Source organism: Rhinopithecus bieti, unplaced genomic scaffold, assembly GCF_001698545.2.
Source record: "Rhinopithecus bieti isolate Rb0 unplaced genomic scaffold, ASM169854v2 scaffold_1618, whole genome shotgun sequence".
Classification (NCBI taxonomy): domain Eukaryota; kingdom Metazoa; phylum Chordata; class Mammalia; order Primates; family Cercopithecidae; genus Rhinopithecus; species Rhinopithecus bieti.
Genome location: NW_016803937.1, coordinates 5,979,377 through 6,003,206, shown reverse-complemented (window position 1 = coordinate 6,003,206; position 23,830 = coordinate 5,979,377). Strand labels below are relative to the sequence as shown.

General features: G+C 42.6%; 1 protein-coding gene across 1 annotated transcript in view; it reads left to right on the top strand.

Moving 5' to 3' along the window:
• The window catches only part of CDH13 (cadherin 13), a 1,182,232-nt gene that overhangs the window by 867,779 nt on the left and 290,623 nt on the right, over positions 1-23,830 (top strand). Inside the window, exon 7 of the mRNA XM_017860982.1 lies at positions 5,914-6,092. Within this exon, the coding sequence (XP_017716471.1) occupies positions 5,914-6,092 (179 nt within the window). The remainder of the gene's footprint in view (positions 1-5,913; positions 6,093-23,830) is intronic.

Here is a 23,830-nt window from a genome sequence, read left to right as displayed (position 1 = left end):
AAGCACCCTCAGCTGCTGCTGGTCTAAGGCTTATCTTCTGATACAGGGGCAAACACACAAGTAATGTGGTGCAGTGCAGGATCCATGACCACATTCTCTTTTGAAAGCTCAACTGTTAGATCATTTGGTCACAGAAACCATCGTTTGGGTGGAATTAGAACTCACTGCCTCCTCTAGTGAGTTTGATGCTTGACAGTGATGTGCCATTTCGTCACATCAAAGAGGTTCACCTGGTGACATCTGCCATCTCTGCTCAAGTTTGCTTTAACACCACACTTCTCTCTAGAAAGCACACAGTTGCCCTAACTGTGCTATCAGAAATCCGGTGCTGAATATAGATCTGAACGTCTATGTCTCAGTACATGATTCACTTATAGGAATAGCATTTTGTAAAAAATGAGCCTGACACTTTTTGATCAGGCAAAGGAAATGTGTAGGGATGGAGTCAAAGAAATGTTAAGAACAGAATAATTTTGTCACTGTCTTTTGGAGCATCCCCATCCTTGCGGCCGGCCGAAAACCCTCCGTCACTGTCAGATCTGCACTCTCCTTTCTCAAGGGCTTGGCTGTGCTTGAAGTCACAGGAAAGCAAAACTTCAAAGCTGGCTTTCAAGGTCAAGAAACCAGGCGGCACTTGCTTTAATCAGAGAGCCGCAGTCAAGAGGAAGGGGCTACCTGGCCACAAGGAAGCGATCATGCTTGCTAATCAGCCCGTCAGGCTGGCGGCCATGTCCTTCGACAAAAGAAAATGACGGCTGGACTTGAGACTTTCAACCAGCAACCTGGGATTTTTTTTCCCACTTTGGAGGAGCCGCTGCTAGTTCATCTGGCTCAGGGAGTGACAGGGTGATTATAATTTATTTTGACACTCAGGAGAATATTGTGACGGGGGAAAAGTCAGAAATGTACTGTGTGGAAGCCCCAGTGCGTGTCTATCATATAATTATCCTTTCTCTGCTGTCTGGAAACACAAGACAAGCCCAGATGGGAAGCTGCCTGGGCTGGTGAAAACAAAGTGGTGGACGTGGACTCCAGTGTGTGGGACTGCATAAGAGGAGAGGTACAGGCATCACCCACAGGCAACTGGAGCAGGTGCACTGATGCCCACCTGCTGCATGTCAGCCTTGGGCATAGCATTGATGTGTGACCCAGAATCCCATTCCAGCAAGGACCTCCAAGGCACATTGAACGGGAAGCTCAGAGGCAGTTGTGAAAAATCTCCAGGCGCATTGCTCAGTTGTTCGTTCTTCTTTGAAGACAAGGTACTGATGGCTCTGGTCAGTGTGGAATGAGGCAACACTACGGTGAATGGCAAGAAGGCAATTCAACTCAAAGAACACTGATGAAGATGTACTGCGTGTCAGATACTGGGCTTACAAAATGAACAAAACAGTCTATACCCTCCAAGAGCTCACATCTAGGACCATGTGGCCCATCACAAAAAGATAGACAGTTCTGAGATAAAGAGGTTCCATCAACAGCAAAGTTTGGCGAGTGCGGCAAAGTCCACCCTCTCTTGGAGATTGACGCTGTAAGCATGCTTAATAAAGGCACTGAAAAGTCCTCCAGGGAAACTCTGCTTCGCGGTGTTTGTCACATATTTCCCAAATCTGTTTCTCTACTGAATCTATGAAGCCAGAGTTCCTCGGAACCAATTTAGGGAATGCTGATTTAGGGAGTTGATCCAGGCTTTGCAGAACACAGAAGTAAGGAAACCATGATCCAGCCTCCAGGGGTGGTACTGGCGAGGGCCAAGCATTGCACTTAGCAGATAGGCTGAGGTTCAGAGTAAAGCCTGGTCTTAGAGGCAGACTAGAGGACCACGTGGAGACATGCTGTAGACTACAGAAAGTGTGTATGCACATGTGTGTGTGTTGAGGGTTGTTGTGATAGCCGCAATAGAAACCCAGATCTGCACGCTAAGACCATGGGCAGGGTGGACGGGAGAAGGGACCTTGTGAGAGAGAGGGCTGTCCTGTCACCCTTTGTCCCACATTCTTTGCACAACTTAATCCTAGTCTCCTGTATTTTAGGCCTTTGCCTGCACTGCCATAATTGGCTCAGAACCCAGGACAGAGTTTGATACTACAGGGCATCTTCTCAGAACACTAATGTACTAGGCACTGTACAAATAGGTCATCCTATGAAATCCTCACAACAAGCAAAGAGGAATGTTGAAAACGGGGAAATTGAGGCTCAGAGAGAGATGAATACTGTGGCCGTGGGCACACAGCTTCTAAAGACTTGAACTCAGATATGTCACCTCCGAGTCGTTGTCTTCAATGCCGCAAACCTATTTACATGACTTAGGCATGATGCGGTTTCCACAGAGGCGTGATTTACTCCAAAGTAAATCCAGTGATGCATTCGTGTCTGGGTTAAGACAAACATGGGGCTGAAGACCGAGTTCAGTTGTTCCGTAACCATGCATTAAAATAAAAAGCATTTTCTGTGTATGCTTGGGAATATTCCAGGATAACTTTGTGTTATATTGTGTTATCAAATCTGTAAACAAAAAGATATCCTCAGGGAATTTCCTGGTGAAAACTAAAGACTCATCAACCTGAGAGGTCTTTTTTTTTTCTTCCTCTAATCATTTTAATGCATATGTCAGTTGCAAGCCATGATGACTTCATTTTTATACCCTCTATGACTTCAATTAAAGGCAGATTAAATAGAGCACAAATCCAATCAATCAAGCATTCATTAGACATTAACTAGGTGCAAGACCCTGGGTCAAGTGTACTTAACCAGAGACTGGTGTGGAATCGATGGGGTTAAGGCTTCCTTCTATGTCTTTGGCCACACGGAGCTCCCTATAGCAAATCCGTGGGTAAGATCGCAGGCCTGAAATCTGCCTCTGATTTCTGATGGGGTAATTCTCAAGTTTGCCTAGATCAGGAAGGTTAATATGTGTCACATTTCACATCAGTTTCTATAGATTGCAAGTGACTGCCTAGACCACTGTTTGATATCACTGATTCTGCAGCACGGTCAATGGGAGACAGAGCCATGTTGTTCCTGCTGTCTTCCAGAGGCAAGGGGGCTGCATAGGCCAAGAATGTTCTTTTCAGGCGCTGAACCTTGAAGCTTACCCTGAGACCATTTCTCAGGGCAAAGAAACAAGGTGGATAGGAAGTGCACCTTGAAGCATGTGGCTAGATGGCACCATTGGTGAAATTAACCGAGACTGCTTAACAAATCAATTGAACGTTGAGGGTGGCCAGATCTTCCTTGTTTATCTGATCAATCAGGCCTAATGGCTGATAATCTAGTTCCAGTGGTGAGGGAAAAAAAACTGGCTTTGATTAGAGAAGCATTGTTATGGAAGGGAAAGCAATACTGGGTGGTGGTAAAACCAGATGAATTTTATCTTTCCTTTAGGCCTCAGTGTTTTCTTTGTATGAGTATTCCTGCTTCTTTTTTTTTTTTTTTTTTTTTTGAGGCGCTGTCTCGCTCTGTCGCCCGGACTGGAGTGCAGTGGCCGGATCTCAGCTCACTGCGAGCTCCGCCTCCCGGGTTTACGCCATTCTCCTGCCTCAGCCTCCCGAGTAGCTGGGACTACAGGCGCCCGCCACCTCGCCCAGCTAGTTTTTGTATTTTTAGTAGAGACGGGGTTTCACCGTGTTAGCCAGAATGGTCTCGATCTCCTGACCTCGTGATCCGCCCGTCTCGGCCTCCCAAAGTGCTGGGATTACAGGCTTGAGCCACTGCGCCCGGCCATTCCTGCTTCTTTGATGAACATACATCAGCTGCTTTGATCTCTTCCGGTTAGGTCACATTTTGAGTCCAGACAGATTCAAAATCAGAAGATGGGGCCTTATATTTGTAGAAGAATATATTGGGATAAAAAGTTATGGTTAGGGAGGATGCCCTAAGCCAAATATGATAGCAATACAATTGCTATTGTCAATCATCAAAACTAGCAGGCATGTTTTTATGGGTACGTATAATTATACTCTTTGTAAATTAAATTTTAATCGCCAAAGCAATATATCCACCTTGTAAAAGTAAACAAAATGTTATAGATGAGGCCAACATCTTTCCCGACGACCATGCCAAATCCCAGTCCCCTCTCTTCTTCTCCACATTTAACCACCATCACCAGAAAGAATTTCTCCTTATAGACCTTGTTCTATGCATTTATAACTATATCAGTAAAACGTGTGAATACAGTATTGTGGCATGTTCTGTGTGTAAGCAAGTTCACAAAAATGATATCACTATCATCCTGTGGGTGATGAAAGTTAAAATGTGCCACATTTCACATCAGTTTCCATATACTTCAAGTGGCTGCCTGGACCGCTGTTTGAGAATGCTGATTTCATGACGAGGTCAATGGGAAACAGAACCATGTTGTTCCTGCTGCCATTCAAAGGCAAGGGGCTGCATGAATCAAGAATGTTCTGTTCTGGTGCTGAACCCTGAACATTCCTCAACCTGACATTTTTACTAAATAATATATCTTGAAGAGTTTCCCACATTAGAACCCATTAGATCTACAATCTTTTTTAGCTGCTGTAAAATATCTCAGTGTGCGAATACTATCATTTTAACAATTCCCCTGTTGATGAACAGCTAGGCTGTTTCCAAAATTTTCACCTTGACGGATAATTCGGCTAGAAATTTGTTTGCACAGATCCATTGTGGACACATGCAGTTGTTTCTGAAAGTAGATGCCAAGGAGGTTAAGGCATTGTGTTTACTCTTTGCTGCCCAATGGTCCTTGACAACGGATATACCAGTTTCCCTTTATATCAGCTGCATGTGAGGAAGACCCATTATCTGATACCCTTATCAATCATTGACATAACCTAACACTCCACATGCTTATTATAGAATCAGGTCCTGTTTGTGTGACTCTTGCTTGTTTTGAGTGAACCCAACCATGTTACCCTCATTTTATAATGGAAGTCCCTAAAATAACACAGCTGCTACATAGTAGGTACACATTAGGTTTGCTCTCGTTCGCTTTAACTGGAATGTCTTTTTGCTTTGAGGTCCCTTCTACTTGTTCCTGCCTACTCTCTTCTTAGGTGTCTGCATCAGACACCTTTGTGCAAACCCCAGGCTCGATGAGGTTGTTTGCCTCTGTATTCATAACACCCTCTCTCAATGTGCCTGATGGGTCTTGTGGCTTGTTATATGTTTATCTCTTCTACGAATTTCTGAGTTCCTGCACACCCGGGAACATGGCTCTTTGTACTCTTGTTTCCCCAACACCCAGCCCAGGCACATAGAGTTGGCATTCAATAAGAGCTTTAAAAATGAAGGCCATGGCTAGGTGTGATGGCTCATGCCTCTAATTCCAGCACTCTGGGAGGCCGAGGCAGGTGGATCACCTGAGGTCAGGAGTTCAAGACAAACCGGGCCAAAATGATAAAACCCCATTTCTACTAAAAATACAAAAAATAGCTGGACATGTTATTGCATGACTGTAATCTCAGCTACTCAGGAGGCTGAGGCAGGAGAATCACTTGAACCTGGAAGGCGGAGGTTGCAGTGAGCCGAGATCACGCCACTGCACTCCGGCTTGGGTGACAGAGTGAGACTGTCTCAAAAAAAGAAGAAGGAAAAAAAAAGAAAGAATGTCCCTGTCACAAAGCCACGTCCACAGTGGAATGAAAGCCCCTGAAAATAAACAGTGTATCAACAGAGGGAAACATTAAGTGGTCAGTCTGTTGAACAGCAAAGATTTCCTTTTCTTTATTTCAGGTCTTTCCATGGGATGGAGCAGGGAAGGAAAGGAGGAAGAACAGCTGAAACATAGCAAAGCTTAGGAAATACTTTTCTTTTTTAATCTGGAGAGTGATTGGCACACTGCTGCATTGCTGTTGCCCAGGTGGGGAAGGGGCTCTGACCGTTGCTGGCCCACTGATAACCATTCCCTGCCTTTCTGTGCTGCCCCGATAGGGACCACGGTGATGCGGATGACAGCCTTTGATGCAGATGACCCAGCCACTGATAATGCCCTGCTGCGGTATAATATCCGTCAGCAGACGCCTGACAAGCCATCTCCCAACATGTTCTACATCGATCCTGAGAAAGGAGACATTGTCACTGTTGTGTCACCTGCACTGCTGGACCGAGAGGTGAGCTGAAAAGAATACACTTTCTTTTTCACGAGAACAGGATGTGGCTTTCATGCAAGGGGTGATGTGGGGCTTCAGTCAGTGGCTTTTTATACTGTAAAGGCAGAAATCAGGGGTTTACCGTGTTTTGGTGGGGAAAATCTATAAAGGGAAATGGGATATTATGTGACCCCAGGAAGCACGTGCTCTAAATGGCTAAAGCACTTGGAACTGTTTGTATTCACTCAACCTGATACCTGTTTCCTCAACAGCCACTTATTCTTTAGGCCCTGGTGATTCCAGACTCTGCCTCTAGCCCCTGCTTTGATGCTAGAAGGGAGAGGGAAAGACGAGGGAAGGAGCAGAAGGGAAGGGAGGTGGCTTCATCCAAGATCACAGAGGCTGTCCCTGCTGCAGAGTCAAATGGCCATGACTCCCTTCTCCAACCCTTTGCTGCAGGCGTCCTGCATTCCTCCTTGAACCCATCTCTTCCTCCATCTCTGTTCTCATCCCTTTCAGCTTTCTCTGTGAAATCTCCCCTGTCTCCTGGGTCACATGTCACAAACCGGTGACCCCTGGACCCGTCAGTCCACATGCCTGCTCTTTGGTTTTGCCCACGGTGTTTTACAGCTTTTAGAATTAGTTGCCATATCAAAATATTTAGATTTCATATTTCTGTTTTAAAAATGCCAATTTCCAGTTTTTCTAGAAATCAGAAATCCTGGAGACATCAGGTCCACTTTCCACACATGCACCATCGGTGACGTGAGGTGTGATGCTCCAGTGGATCCAGGGTCTGCTGCCCCCTTCAGATGGGACATGTGCTCCCACCTCGATTACGTTTCCACCCGCATAAGCCCCTCTGGCCCTGCCCTTTCCTGAGTTTGAGGTCCACCCTGTAGCTTACCATAAGCTACCGTAAGTAGAAGACCCTCGTGGCCCTCCAAACTCAGCATCCTTAAACCAACTCGTGGATTCCTACCCATTCTTCATTCTCCATCCACCCTAAGCCTGCTCCTATTCTGCAATTCCCTGTTCCTGACATCATCCCATAGGCATAGCACCTTGGAGTTTTCCTTGACCTTCTGCAAGAACCATCTGCTCTGTGGTAACTGCTGGGCTTCCTTCAGGGGATCTGTGCATTTCCCCCTCAGTGTTTTTGATGAAATAAATCCATGGTTCGGAATGTCGTTTCCTCTGCTTTCTCCTCTCTTACACGCTGTAGTTTCTCAAGAGATTCTGGATTACATCAACCCTCCCTAAGAAACTGTCCTCATCCACCTGATTCTTCCACATTCTTGTTCTTCCTCAAATATCTGACTACCCTTGCCTGTCGCCATCCTATAGAAATCGGCATGTGCTAATTGAGGTTGTCATTTGTCTCTGAAGAAGATTCTCTTTCTCTTGGTCTAGGCCTGAATTGTCCAGTATAATAACCACTAGTCACATGGGGTTATTGCAATTTTAAAGTATGTTAACTGAAATCAAGATGTAAAAATCAGGTTCTCAGTCACATAGGCAACACTTCAAGTGCTCAGCGGTCATACATGGTTGGTGGCTATTGTACTGGACAGTGCAGACCTAGAACAGTTCCATCACCCCAGAAGGTTCTACGGGGCAACAGTGGCCTAGACTGTACGTTTCTTGACAACAGAGACTGTGATCATATGCATGTTTGTATTTCTACTGCCTAGCATGGTTGAAGCACTCCTGAAAATCCTAATTATATGTTTGTTGACATAGAGGGAAAAAAAGGAAAAAGAGTTGGAAATAAAACTAAGATCTTACATAAGCAGTGAGAAACAGAAGCTCGAAATAGGTAATTATTGAAAGGGAGAGAGAGAGAAAGAAATTTGTGTTGAAACTCTGATTGTCCTTTGGAAAATGTACTTGTTTCTAGTTAAAGAATACGGAAGTAGAAAAAGTAATGAGTCCATTTCCTTCATTTCATCTCCCATTCTCTTTCCAATCCTCTTTTTTTTTTTTTTTTTTTTTTTTTTTTTGAGGCAGAGTCTTGCTCTGTTGTCGAGGCTGGTGTGCAGTGGCACAATCTTGGCTCAGTGCAACCTTCACTTCCCAGGTTCAAGCAATTCTCATGTCTCAGCCTGCTGAGTAGCTAGGACTACAGGTGCCTGACACCATACCTGGCTCATTTTTTGTATTTTTGGTAGAGATGGGGTTTCACCGTATTGGTCAGGCTGGTCCCGAACTCCTGACCTTAGGTGATCTGCCCACCTTGGCCTCCCAAAGTGCTAGGATTACAGGCATGGGCCACCATGTCCAGCCAACTCTCCCTATTTTTGTGGCTGATATATTTTCTTCTTTTGGAGGCCAGAGATGACTTCCCAAGGCTCTCTGTTGCCCACTTGGCACGTGCGTGCACGTGCACACACACACACACACACACACACCAGCTTTCCTATAATCCTTAATGCTCCCGAAGCTTCTCGCAAGATCCTTTCACAGGAAGAAGATGAAGCATGGTGATTTCTCCATTTCAGCTTCTCTTTGTTCCAAGAGAAAATATTTTATAAGTCTCTATTTATAAATCAAAGTGATAATGTAGTAAATTATCCCATTTTAAAAGTTTATTTTAGGGGACAAATGTGTTTCCAGCTCATGATCTTTTCATTTGGGCTTTCATTAAGTTGTAATAAGTATGTAATTATGGGCATTGAATTAAGCATTTCTAGTTACAAAACATAAACAGGCCCCCAAAAAAGATCAACGCAATTTAACCAGAATTGGAAAATCAATGAAAATGAATAAAGAGTGTCACTCTTCCGTGAGGGTTTCCAGAGTTCAGTGCTGATCCAGGCAACATCAGTGCAATCCAAAGGAAAGAAATGTCCCTAAATTTAGGCAAGCCTTGGCTATTTCCTTGTGCTGTGATAAGCTTCACTTCAGCATGTTTGCTGAGGAGGTGGAACGTGACTCTAAGTTCTTGTCTTTGAGGGTAAAAAGCTTGCACATCAGATGTCCAATGGAGTTTCCCAGAGTTTGCAATGTTTTCCTCTCACTGAGATGCAGCACTTTTTGTAGGATTCGCATGGATGTGATAGTTTCTTCAGCAGGTTTGTGGGATTTTATTATTATTATTATTTCTGAAGACTTTCTGAGAAGGCCTGTCTTAGGTGTGGTTTTAAAGTCTACTTCTCAGCCTGCTGGGCAGAAAGAACATTTAACACAGCAATTTGCAGCATTCATTCAAGAAAGTATCCCATTTGGGACCCTATGGACTTTGAGGTGATTCAAGTTGGTTTTAAGGTGTGTTACCTTGTGTCCCGTCTTCACTCGCAGTATCTCAAATTGCATGTTAGAGCAATAAATATAGTGAGTGCAGGCATTTGTGTCACAAACTCCTTCAAGAGCAGGAGCTGCAGAAACCACACCCACCCACTCCCCCAAGCACACACACACACACACACACACACACACACACACACACACAGAGCTCACCAGCACCTCTGGCTCTCACCTGAACGAGGGACAAAGCAAACGTGTGTTTCTTGGCTTGTTGGGAGTGGATGCTCTGGAAGCCCATTGGGTGACAGGAGCTCAGTTGACACAATAACCATTTTTCATCTTTATTTTCCATTTAGTCCATTTCCTTTCTTAAGTGCATCTACCAAAGAGGACCCCAGGAGCAAGTGTTTCACCACGGGAGAGACATACGATGCAAGATGAGTGGGGAGGTGGCAGGCACTGGGAATTTTCTTTGAATCTGCTTACCTAATCGTTGTCCCTGCCTTTTACTTATTTACTTCGTAACAAGGCTTGTAACTGAGGATAGTCACATAGGGCAGTGGAGAAATGACCCTTACTTTGTTGTCACTTTGGTTGTCATCCTTTCTTCTTCCCACCCTCCTCCCCTCCCAGGATGTCTCACCTGGAGCCAACTGAGGCAGGTGCCCTCATCTAATCTGCTCCTCTCCTGCTCCAAGGATTGGCAGCCACTGTTCTTGAAAGAGTCCACGGCCTCTCTGCCTGCACTCACCATAGTCAATGCTCAAACATGCAATTTGTGGGATGATGTTTGGCTTTCCCATGACATATTCCCAGTTCCTAGCACATGAGAGATCCTCAAAGAAATATTTGTTGAGAGAAGAAAGGCGGGAAGGATGTGAGGAAGAGAGCGTGATTCACACTGGCTTGAGAGCAGGTGAACTGGCCATTTCTTCCCCTTCCATAAGCTCAGCATTAATAGATAGCAAGTTTCCCCAAGACATGTGCATTTTCCATTACAAGCTCATCCATTTACTTGTTCGGAAACCCTACCAGAACATACGCTTCCGGAAGAAAGGGACCTTGGATTTCTGTTCTGTCTCTCTATTCCCATTGCCAAATATAGCACCGGATAAATAATAGGCACTGGGTCAAGATCTGTCAGGTTGGCGGGGTGGATGAGTGGATGACCTGTGCTCCTTAAGTTTATATTATCTCAGAACATTCTGCAGGATCCGCATTCTAGCATGGATATATAAACAGAGGAAGTTACTTTATTATAGTTGAAAGCTTAGTCTTACCCTTGTGCAATCATCCAGTAATCTAATTTATTCACTTTATGTTTACCTTCTGCAGGAACTGCTTTAAAAAATAGTGCCTTGGTCCACTGGGTGAATAGGATGGACGGGAGGATCTGTGCCTCTTGCTTAAGTGTTTGGGGAAATGTTTGCAGAAAATAAGAGCCATATATTCTAGTAAATGAAATTGGGTTCATTTTGGGGCACTGTTTTATTATTTTCTATAGCCATACTTAGCTCCTTGTTTCTGGCATCTCTGTCTATGTTTTTAAACTATGTCTGGCTGCACTACAAAATAAAATCAGATAAAGGTCTCTAACATTTGATAAATGGTTTATTTAGTTGATCATCTTGGCTGCTAGACTGAAATTCATCTGCTAAAATCTGCCAACTTTCTGAACACAGCCACAATTTGCAACTACTCAGAGTAGCTAATGGTCAGGGTTTTTTTTTTTTTTTCTTTTTTAATGGAAATAGTTTCCAAAATAGACTCTTAAAAAGCAATCTTAACATTTGCATTGAGAAAGTATCATTAGTCTTTTTAAGGGGTTTGAGCGGAGCACTTTTCTATCTTTGTCTGACTTTGCCTTTACCTTATTATCTATTATCTTCCAGATAATCTAGGGAAAGTGATAGCCTGCCCGTGAAAATGTACATACAATAAAAGATATTAGGGCTGTGAATGTAATTTATTTTATATTTTCAGCTGGTAAAGCATTTTCTGAAACTTTATAATGCTCAAATTTTAGGCCAAATGTAAAACAGAGAGAATTTCTTTCTTTCTTTCCATGGTAAGTGTTACATAAGGACTCAGTCTTAGATTTATGTGTATTTACTTGCTATGAGACATTCAAGAGTCCTTGAATACGTCAAAGAGGAAAACTGAAGAATGTTAGGAAGAACATCCTATGCCATCTAGTCAATGACTTTGGATGTGTAGCTGCAAGTCCACAGAGAACTATATGTTTGGTCAAAATGATCCACATTAAAATATCGTCATATAGCATCTCCAGAAACATGCTAAAGAAACCTGTGAAAATGATGATATCAAATCAAGCTGCCAGAAAAGAACAATGGTAATAAAGGATAGTATTTCCTCCAAAGCCTTCAATGACAGATAGAGGTAGTAGTCAGACTCTTAGGAAAATAAATGTTTTTAGGTCTTTCTGATTTAATGCTAATACTTTTCTCATTATCATCATGTTGAAAACATGGGCAGTAATTACACACAATTCAATCATGCTGTCAGGAGTATTATCTTGCTTTTTTTGGTGAGTGGGACCAGAATTATTCAGGTAGTAGCATCCTCACCATTTCTTCGAGCTATTTACTCATAAATATTTCTGTTGGGGTAATTTTCTCCATTTTTTAAATCACTTGCTGCTGTGAAAATTGAGAAGGAAAAAGTAGATGTAAATAAATTGCCTTATTATTTTTAAAAGAATGCCTTATTCTTGCAAATGAAACACAGCTAACCACCCTATGCTAATTGCACTTGCTCTGTTGTTTCAGCAAATAAAGTAAAATAGGACATTCAACAGGCAGGATGCTAAGTCCTGGGGTCTGAAATTTAGTTCCATGAGTGCAGGCCTCCTGCTGATGGCAATGGGGATTGGTGGGGGCGTTAGAGATGGGAAAGGCCAGAGTCTTTATATTGTGGCCTCATTTGCTCCTCCACTCTGGATAAATTCTTAAAGAAGACCTTGATGAGTCTCAGGACTCCACTGGTAACCCTAACCACTTCCCCCATCCCTCTAAGTGTGACCTGTCAATCCATTAAAGCTATGACCATGACAAGTCTCTTAGTATGACCTCAATTTCTACGACTGTGACTAGTCTCTTAGTATGACCTCAATTTAGTCGAAACTTGGCTTAAAGAGAAATGGGCCAAGGGCATAGCCTACCTGTGGTTTTTTTTGTTGTTGTTGTTTTTGGTTTTTTGTTTGTTTGTTTGTCAGGTATGAGAACTCCCTAAACCTCAATTTCTTCATCTGCCACAATGAGAATAATCACAATCACAATCTCATTGGCTTATTGAAAAAATCAAATTAGATGTGCCAAGTACTAGCATGATACTTATCTATAAGCACTCTGTAAATATTAGTAGCTATTAGATGTTTTCATGACTGACAACGAAATTGGAGAAGCAGAAAGAAGTTGGAGTTTCTCATACAGGAAGTACATTTACACTTTGCCCACAAGGCAGAGACTATGGCAAGTTTTTTTAAATTGCATGAAACACCGAGGTAATCCAGCCCACAAAATTCAGTGATAACATAAGTATTGAGCACCTACAAATGTCTGCCGAACTCATGGTGCTGGATATCAGGATGCAAAGACTGAGCTGCCTGCATTGGAGGGAAAGCAGATATGTCAACAGCACACATATGCAAAGATGTGCTGTCAAATCGAACCTTGATGGAGGAGAGAAAACCTGGAGTGCGGAGGCAGAAGGAAGGGCATCGTGGGGAAAGGAATGGCATGGACAAAGCCATGGCATATTCACATGCTACTTAAAGACTTCAGAGTTGAGGCTATGGTATAGAGAGATACCAGAAAAGGGCAGGGAATTGGAACAAGGTTGCAAAGGGCTTCTAATGTCACTCAAAGGATTATAGCTATATCCTACTGTAAATGGGAAGCCACCATTATTTAAACATTAAACATAGCTCTGTTAAACACAGCATTTTCAGAGCTGTGGCTTGGACAGAAAACTAGTTAAGCTAAAGGAGAGATCATCAGTGGCAAAGTTCAGGCATTTTGGAGACAGGTTGAGACTGACAAGTTGATTCTCAGAGATTTCTAGCCTGATGGAGAGAAGAGATGAGGAGTTACCACTTGAATCTAAATTCCAAGCTTGTTAAATAGATGAATAAACATCCGTCCATAGGTATTTTCTTTCTTCTGTTCTTGGGCTTCTGAAAGTATCAGACAATCAGTAGTTACTGGACACATGTTGAATCAAGAGACACTTAACTTTATCGTGAAGAAAGATTCATCTTTTTAGATTTAACAAATGTTTAATTCTCTAAGATATTTCTTTTCTTTTTTGTATTTTATATGGTAAAGATAACTTAATATGCAGAGTGATGATGAATTTAGAGTACTTCTCTTTTTTGTCATTTTAAATTTCTTCATTTTATTTTATATGAAGTACCCTAAAAGCTAAAGAATGTTTTCATTTTGGAAAAGTTGTTTTCGAGAGCTGTTTATTTTCTTTATCAGCCAAAAACTATAATTAGTGTGTTAATGCAGGTTTTGCTTCATCAACAGATTTTCCAGTTACTGAACTTAAATAACATTGTTCTAAACCCCAAATCCTCTAAATCCCTGTTATCAGTGAAAGAGGTAACCTCTAATTTGGAAAAAATATCTAGTTCAGTTCTGGTTTCAAACCAGCAGAGAAAAATAAGAAAAATGTTGCTCCTGCCATGTGGAGAATGACCATCATTTAAGGAAAGAAAAGTTAGTTGAGAGTCTTCAGGAAGTAACTGTTTTGTACTTCCTTTAATGTACTCAGGGTCCAGCACAGGAACTGGGTGGTTAGAACAGCTGCAATATGGTTCCACTGGAAAGCAGTTTGCAGAGAGGCAATCAAAAGCTACCACACTTAGATTAAGGCAGACTAATGATACACCATTTCAAGACATGATGACATCTCAAAATGCCTGGGATCCACATTTCTTTCACTTTTGTTTTAAGGGGTATCTCATTTGCTGTACCTTTCCATAGGATAAAAGCTTGTCGATCACATTATTTAGTTGAACACTTTGCAGTTCTAAAAGCCATGGTCAATTTTATTGAATACATGGCAGTATGATGTCACATTCAGCAATGAAAGGGATTTCAAGTTATAGGATCATCTTTTAGATTGGAGGTTAGCAAACCTTTTTTTTTTTTTAAAGGGCCAAATAGTAAATCTTTTAGACTTCCTTGGCCAACAGGCAAACTTGAGGATATTATTGTCAACAAAAAGAATCAAACTCTATAAAATTTGAAGAGATTTATTATTTTATTCTGAGCCAAATATGAGTGACCATGGCCGCTGACATAGCCCTCAGGAGACCCTGAGAACATATGCCCATGGTGGTCAGGCCACAAATAAGCTTATATGTTTTAGGGGGACATAAGGCATTCATCAATACTTGTAAGATGTATGATGGTTCAGTCTGGAAAGGCAAGACAACTGGAGGGGGCTGTGTTTCCAGATTATAGGTGGATTCAAAGATTTTCTGTTTGGCAACTGGTTGAAAGAGTTTAAAGACCTGGAATCAATAGAAAGGAATTATCTAGGTTAAGATAAGGGATTGTGGAGACTGAGGTTCTTATTATGTAGATGAAGCCTCCAGGTAGCAGGCTTTAGGGATAATAGATGGTAAATGTTTCTCATCAGACTTAAAAAAAGGTGTCAGACTCTTAGTTGATTCTCTCTTGGATCAGGAAAAAGGCCTGCGAAGGGGAAAAGGGATTTTCTACAGAATGTAGTTTTTTTCCCCCCATAAGAGACAGCTTTGCAGGACTATTTTAAGATAGGGCAAAGAAACATATTTGGGGTTAAAATATTTTGACTTCCTTATCTGTCATGTGATGTTATTGCCAGAATCAGGCTGGAAAGTAAGCTACATTACGCAGGGTTAAATGAAATCCCTCTGATGAGACTTTATGGTTTGTAGAGCGTGACTCCCCAGATGTCTTTGATAGGAATTTGGGCAAATGAAGGAAAAAGGTCAGAGTTTAGTCCTCATTATGTAGGTGCTTATATAATCATTTAAAATATAACCATTACAAATTATAAAAAGCATTTTAAAGCTCATGCATCATCAAAACATAGACAGCAGGCTGGATTTGACCAACGGGCCATAGTTGGCCAACGCTGGTCTATTGGATCATTGGCCAAAATGCTCAGGGTAGTGGCAGTTTCATATACTGACTGCAGCATGTTGTCATGTGTCTGTATCTGAGGTCCCCTCTAAAAATATTAAATCACACTTATTAATCATCACCTTGAAGTTTGATTAGAGGGACAGCAACTCATCATGGGTGATGGGTCTGATTTCACATGTTGACAGCACAGTTCATTTCCCCCACAATTAAGAAATAGGCAACCTCAGACAGACACTTGGTAATTAAATCTAAGCTCAAAATTTGGTTACAGTAATTTTTAAAAAGTAGTTCAATGTAAGAAGAGTAAAAGAAAAAGTACCATCTAGACATTGACTAAATATTGAAGGGAACCATCTTGGAATGGCTATTTTCCTTATGTTAGAGCCCTGATAGGTGAGAGAAGAGGGGGCAAGGGGACCTGGAGATGGGAACAGAAGATTTCCCAGATGAGGGGCAATTGTGGCCTCTGTTAATATTGTTAAGATTGCAGGGAAAGCATTCCAAAGGTTTTCAAAGGTGTGTTAAGGTAAATCTTGTCAAAATACCCCCCTTGAAATGATAAGTATTTTCATTTCTTTAAGTGACAGAGACATAGCAATGGCTTTCCTCGGCTAATGTGATCATCACAGACACACTGACCAGCTGCTTACCTTTGCTTTCACAAATTCCAACAGGCAACTTAATAGACCTATTGTGGTGATGTGTTTCTAAGACAGCCATGGGAAATAAATTTGTTTCTACCTTTGTGAAGAACAGCTATAGAAATGACCACTGAAATTCAGTGAATGGCATTTCTGCTTATGGGCCTTAAAACTGGGAACCAAAATTAAATTCCTTTAGATATTTTCTCTCCTGTGTCTTCTAAATTGTTGTGTGGGCTGATTTTTTCTCCATGGAAGACTCTCAGAGTCCTAAATTCAAGTTTTCTGTCTCCTTGGGCTCTAGCATTGTGGAATAAGCAAGAGTCAAGAGACTTCTCCATTCTTACTTCCTCTATATGTTAGAATATCTAATATGTGTGAGACAGTTTATGTTGTGCTCACCACTGGACAGCTGCAATGTGAACAATTACAGCATTTTTTCATCCAGGCATTACATTAGGTCCGTAACACTCACAGGACCTCTGTAAGGCTGAAATTGCCACATCCATTCTACTAGGAGGGTTATGGAGTTTCCAAGTGCCGACCTGCCTTGCCTGAGTCACCCACTGGAGAGCCAGGGTACTGGATTTGACCCCATAGCTGCTGCTCTATCCACTCCCTTGGGCTACTAAAGAAAAGGATGGGACATATTGATGGAAAAATCTTGACAGATGTCTAAAGGACAACTTTATCTTCTATCAGACTCATTTCAGGGATTCCTGTATTCATTGCTTCTAGACTTTTCACATATTTGGGAAGCTTTATTCAGTTCCCTCAGCTCTTCTGTTAGAAAGCCCATGTGGTACAGTGGCTCAGAGCTTGGGCTTAGGAATTCACAGAACTGTGAATCTGAGCTCTGCATCTTATTACTTGTGTGGTCTTGGGCAAGTCACCTCACCTACCTGAGCCTTGGTTTCTTTGGCTGTAAAATGGAACTCATAGCATGGCCTGTGTGGAAGACAGGATAATGGCTCCTCCTCTTCAAAGAAGTCCTCATCCTGCTCTTGTCCTTTGTAGGGACATGGATGAAGCTGGAAACCATCATTCTCAGCAAACTATCACAAGAACAGAAAAGCAAACACTGCATGTTCTCACCCATAGGTGGGAATCGAACAATGAGAACACTTGGACACAGGGTGGGGAACACCACACACCAGGGCCTGTTGTGGGGTGGGAGGAGGGGGGAGGGATAGCATTAGGAGATACACCTAATGTAAATGATGAGTTAATGGGTGCAGCACACCAACATGGTACATGTATACATATGTAACAAACCTGCACATTGTGCACATGTACCCTAGAACTTAAAGTATAATAAAAAATAAAGATTTAAAAGGAAAAAAAATTACCAAAAGAAGTCAAACCATGGGAAAATTACATTTTATAAGGCAGGGAAAGAGTTGATCCTCTCATAATATTACAAAGTATTTGGTACATTGGCTCACACCTGTCATGCCAGCACTTTGGGAGGCCGAGTTGGGCAGATCACCTGAGGTCAGGAGTTCATGACCAGCCTGACCAACATGGCAAAACCCTGTCTATACAAACGTACAAAAATTAGCCAGACATGGCGGTGCATGTCTATAATCCCAGCTACTCGGGAGGCTGAGACAGGAGAATCACTTGAACCTGGGAGGCGGAGGTTGCAGTGAGCCAAGATCACGCCACTGCACTCCAGCCTGGGTGACACAGCAAGACGCAATCTAAAAAAAAGAATTATGTAATATTTTAAACAATAAATGTCTAAGCTTTTAATCTAAAAAAAAAAAAAAAGGAAACTTTTCCATTAAGTGCTAAAGATTTTATATAGTACCTGAATATTAAAAAAGGATTTCTAAAAGAACACCTAAAAAGCACCAGTGACACAGCTTATTCTGCCTGCATGTTCAGAATTAGAATAAAGCTTTTAATAATATTGTCAAAAAAAAAAAAAAGAAAAAAAAGAAAAAGAAGTCCTCATCCTAATCCCCAGAACTTGTAAATATGTTACCCTACAGGGCAAACGGGACTTTGTAGAAGTTATTAAGTCAAATATATTGAGATCTGAAGATTATTCTGAATTATCCATTTGGGCCTGATATAATCACAGAGTCTTAATAAGGGGGAGGTGAGAATGGCTGAGTTGGAGATTTGAAGATGCTGTACTGCTGGCTTTGAAGACGGAGCAAGGGCCCACCATACAAGGGCTATAGACAGAGCTTCTGGCAGCTAAAAGAAAAAAGAAAAAATAAAAGGCAAGGAGAGAAATTCAGGAGGATTGCAGCTCTGCCTACACCTTGATTTTAGCCCACTGCGACTCACTTTGGACTCCTGTCCTGAAGTGTAAGAGAATAAAGTCACGTGGTTAAGTCACTAAGGACATGACAATTTGTTACAGCAGCAATAGGAAATGGATGTAAACTTTATTATATGGTTTGGGGGCTTGAAAGAGATAACGTGTAAAATACAGTAGCTTTTGGCCTTCAAAGAGCTGATGTGTGAAATACATTAGCTTTTGGGGGGCTTGAAAGAGATGACATGTGACATACATTAACTTTTGGCCATGAAATACATTAGCTTCATGGCCATTAGCATTGGCCATGAAAAGCTCTTGACCAATAGTAGCTGGTGTTACCAATAATATAATAATTATGAGACTTGAGATGTCACAGGAGTGTTCTAACAGAGGCAGAGTCCACTTGACCAGATCTTTCTCAGGCATCTCCATCAACTGCGGGGCCTCCCTGGAAGGTTGGGTGGCTGCCATCCCACCCAAGCAGCCTGCTCGAGTTGGTAAAAGTACATGAGAGTGTTCCTCTCAGGGAGTGGACTTCCATTGGCCCTCACAAGGGCACAGCGGAGCCCATTTGTTCTGCTTCAGTTACATAAATCCAGCCTTACAAAGGCTACACAGGGAGAGAGGCTCCTTGCCTCCTAGATCTGTACCTTGTAGTGCTCAATACACATCGGTAAGAATGTTCACATCATCAGCTAAGCAAGGGGTATAAAATGAGGCTTTGAATCACTCCAGTAAATGCAGTAGTGTTGAGAAACTAAGAATTGGTGACTTGTACCCTTTTTTCCCTCCCAAATTAGAACTCCTAAGAGATACTGGACAACTGGAGACCAAACCATAGGTTTCATTACCTATGAAGCTGATTAGGAAAGTCTTGAGTTTGTACCCAAATAAATTTGCTAATACTTTTACCTAAATTAGAGAGATTTGGATTGCCACTTCTACCTGGGTGGAGCCCATCTCAGGATGCCTCTGCCCAGTAGGAGGGTCAGTGAGAAGGAGGCGGGAAGGGGAAGAGAACCAGGAGAGGGAAAGGAGGAAGGGAGACATAGCTAGGGAGATGCCACTCAGCAATCAGTTACCTCCATTCCTTTTCCTGGGGTGGGGTGGAGGTAAAGGGAAGGGGCAGGGAGGCCCCTAGCCCACAAGCGGCTTTTGTACAATAGGAAGAGATGCCCGACCGGTGACGATGAGCTTTTTTCCAAATGTTCGTTGGCCACATAAGTGTCTTCTTTTGAGAAGTGTCTGTTCATATCCTTCTCCTACTTTTTGGTAGGGTTGTTTGTTGCTTTTTTTTCTTGTAAATTTGTTTAAGTTCCATGTAGATTCTGGATATTAGACCTTTGTCAGATGGATGGATTGCAAAAATTTTCTTCCATTCTGTAGGTGCCTGTTCACTCTGATGGTAGTTTGTTTCTTTTGCTGTGCAGAAGCTCTTTAGTGTAATTAGATCCCCATAGTCAATTTTGGCTTTTGTTGCAATTGTTTTGGTGTTTTAGTCGGGGGATGGGGGCAAGGGAAAGGACAGCATTAGGACAAATACCCAATGCATGCGGTGCTTAAAACCTAGAATACGGGTTGACAGGTGCAGCAAACCAGCATGGCACATGTATACCTATGTAACAAACCTGCACGTTCTGCACATGTATCCCAGAACTTAAAGTAAAACTTTAAAAGAGAAAATAAAAGATGCCTATTCCTCTGAATGGATGTAGCCCATGCCAAGGGCAAGGCTTGGTGAGTGGAACAGTCTGGATTTTAATCCTCAGGTCCCTGCACCCTTGGTGAAGCACAGGGCACTAGAGAAAAGTGTTCACAACCTCCAGCCCCTCCACAAAGAAGCCTGAGTTTGGAAAGACAGAGGTTCCAACCTCACCCTTACTTCTCTTCTAAAGATCTGCTGTGCATGAAGCATTTTGGAGGAATTTCTTAAGCGCAGAGCACAGCAACTTTCCTATGAAAGAGAGAGCGGAGGTTAATGCCACCAGAAGACACTCAGCCTGTCAAATGTCCCTAACACTAGGATGGGCAATGGGGGGCAACTGAGGTTTTGTTGACAACTTCTTCTCTTGTGAGGGTGGAAAGCAGGCCGGATCTTTATGACCTGGACTTCACGTTTTGGGGTTCTGGCAAGATGGGACCCACTCCCGGTGCTATACCCATTCTCAGTGCCAGTGGGGCTGGTATGGGGTCATGGCGGGTGGCGGGAGATAACAGCCTCATCCTTGACATGAGACACCCAGACAGAGCAGCTCAGGCCCTGACAGCAACTGGTGTTAGGGCAGATAATGAGATTACCTGGTCTCTGCTCGGTGGCAAGAGTAGTGGCTTCAAGGCATTTTTTTAAAAAGTAACATTTGTTTATAGTCGTGTTTCTTAAAGCAGAAAATATATTCACACAAGCAAGCCATTAGTGTCCTGCCTAAGAAGTCTCATGGTGACATATCAGTGTAATTATTTTTTAAAGTCTGCCTCAAATAAACATCAAATTTTCCTGCTTTAAATCCCCTTTCTCTGTAAAAATGGTTAAGGGGAGTGAAAGCAAAGGATGGGAAGGGTCCCGGGGCGTTGATGCCCCATCATAGTCACCCTGCTGTGGCACCACCTCTGTTTTTGCCTCTCACTCTCATACAAAGGATGTGCAGAGGAAATGTGATCCTACCCAGCCTCAAATTCTGGATTTGGACTTGAATTTGGTGCTCATATTTCTACGTTAAGTTAAAATCTAGCCTCCAGATCCCCGGCTTCCCCTCCCATTGCACCCAGAAGAAACAAGAATTGTTTCCCAGTTCTAACTGTCATATTGCCTAGCAGGTGTTAGCCTACAGTGAAGGATCATTCAATCTACCCTTACCTTCGCATATGATGGACAACCCTAGGACTCAGAAGTGCTTTGCTCTTGACCTTGAAAGGCCGGTGGAAACCCATGCAGATTCCTCCCCCATGACCCTCCCAGCCAGCCTGATATTGAATTCATGGGAACTGGCCTACGTGTGAGCACCAAAGGGAACACATTTGGTAAACTCTGCCAAAGGAGCACAGTTCTTGTAAAGCTGATGAGCTTTGTGATCAGTTCTTTTTTTTTTTATTTTTATTTATTTATTTATTTATTTTTTTGGGGACGGAGTTTTTGCTCTTGTTGCCCAGGCTTGAGCGTAGTGGTGCGATCTCGAATCACCGTAACCTCCGCCTCCCGGATTCAAGCAATTCTCCTGCCTCAGCCTCCCAAGTAGCTGAGATTACAGGCATGTGCCTCCACACCCAGCTAATTTTGTATTTTTAGTAGAGATGGGGTTTCTCCATGTTGGTCAAGCTGGTCTCGAACTCCCGACCTCAGGTGATCCACCCGCCTCGGCCTCCCAAAGTGCCTTAATCCACGTTAGAGAGATCCAGGAAGCAGATCGTGAGCTACAGATATGATGTGATTATTAAAAGTAGCCTCCATTGCCAGCATTGCAAACACGTCAGCATACTCTTTCCTTCAACATTCCATAATGTGGGAGAAGCTGAGAGTCAGAGGGAGCATTTACTGACCAAGTTCACACATTCAGGGAATGGGTAAAAGTGGAATTCACACCCAGGTCAGTGTGAGACCAAAGAGGTTGTCAGAATGGTTTGCTGTTCCACTCATGACAAACAGGATTTGAAGTTGTTCCAAACCAAGGCAGACCATCAGGCCACACAGGAATAAAAAGGCAAAGGGGAGGAAAGAAGATGCTGTCTTCATCAGGGCCTGAGGCAAAAGGCTGGTCAGAGTGAAGAGTATAAGAGGATAAGCTCCTCTGTATCCTCTCAAAGATTTGGAGCCACTGATCTCTCTGGGGGGTGGGGAATGGGGCAGTTCCTGGGAAATGGACTTATTGGCGGGAATCCAGTTCTGCTATGAATGCTCCTGACTCCTGCACTCAAATCCCAGCAGATGAAAGGGAGGAGAGACTGGCAGATGCAGTGCCTTCCTTTATGTCACCTCCTTGATCCAAACTACAGTCTGACCCATGCTTTCTGGCTTTATATCCTACCGCTACGTTCCTAACTCACCTTCATTCCAATGGCATCAGCATTTTCTTTTCTCTTCCCTCAAAGATAATGCACTTCTGACTTTTGCATATTATGGCAGCCAGCCCCCAAGAGGGCTCCCAGTGTTTCCCACCTCATGGTATCCATGCTCCTGAGTGGTCCCCTCCCACATCGAATAGGAATGACTTGTGTAGCCAAATAGGACATGGCAGAAATGACTTTGTATGAATTCTGAGCCTTGTTTATTCTTGTTCTTTCTTGCTACAGGCAACCCAAATGCCATGTTGTAGGGAAGCTCAAGTAGCTTCATAGAGAAATCCACATGGCAAGGAACTGAGGCTGACTACTAACAGCCAGCATCAATTCTTTAGCAGTGTGTGTGAGCCACCTTGGAAGTAGACCTTCTAGCTCCTGTCAAGCTTTTAAATAACTGTAGCCTCACTAACATCCTGACTGAACCACACAGCTGAGCAGCTTCCATATCTCCAACCCACAAACACTGTGTGCAATCATAAATGTTTATAGTTGCTTTAAAGTACTAAGTTGAGAGTAATTTTATCCAGCATTAGATAACTAATACACATAGTCTGTTTCATCAGCTAAAATTGCTGCTTATTTCTCTGTTACCCTCCAAACCTGGTGTGAGTAGCCCCTTCTCTGTGGACTTTTTCTCATCTTTTTTGCATGACTAAATCCCTCCTTCTTCATTTTCTCACACAGATTGTTTAGCATTCTATTAATGCAGCTATCACAAGGAAAAGCAATACTTTTATTATAGTCTCTCTCCTCTGTCAGTTCTAGGCTTCTTGAGAAAGTCTGCAATGTATGCATTCTTCAAAGAGGTATTGTTACAAATAGGGACTCAGAAGATGGTTGAATGAATGAAGAGCGTATGTTAGAACCTGGGGAAATTTAAACCAAATGCATTTAAAGCCAGTGTCATTTTCAAAGCATATTTGGTTAGAAAGACTAAGTTCTTTAAAGGGGTTTAGAAGCAGTATTAATGGTACATAGTCTTTATCCCATTCTTAACAATAGAATAATGATAATTGGTTGCTACTTTGGAAACAAATTAGAGAGCCCAAGAAACATTTCCACAGGCAATTGGAATGCTTAACTGAGCTAGACTGTTAATATCTAATGCCAGCCTGCCTGCAGGCATAGCACCCTGAATTGCCTGACCTCATCTATTGGTACATGCTCAGATATCCTTGGTTTTAAATAAAAGTCGTTTTATCACTTAATTTAAAAGTGTTTTGCTTAGTAAAACATTTACGAGATCAGGTGCAGTGCCTCATGGGTGCCTCAAATCCCAGCACTTTGGGAGGCTGAGGCAGGCAGATCATCAGCTCAGGAGTTCGAGACCAGCCCAGCCAACATGGTAAAACCCCATCTGTACTAAAGATACCAAAAATAGCC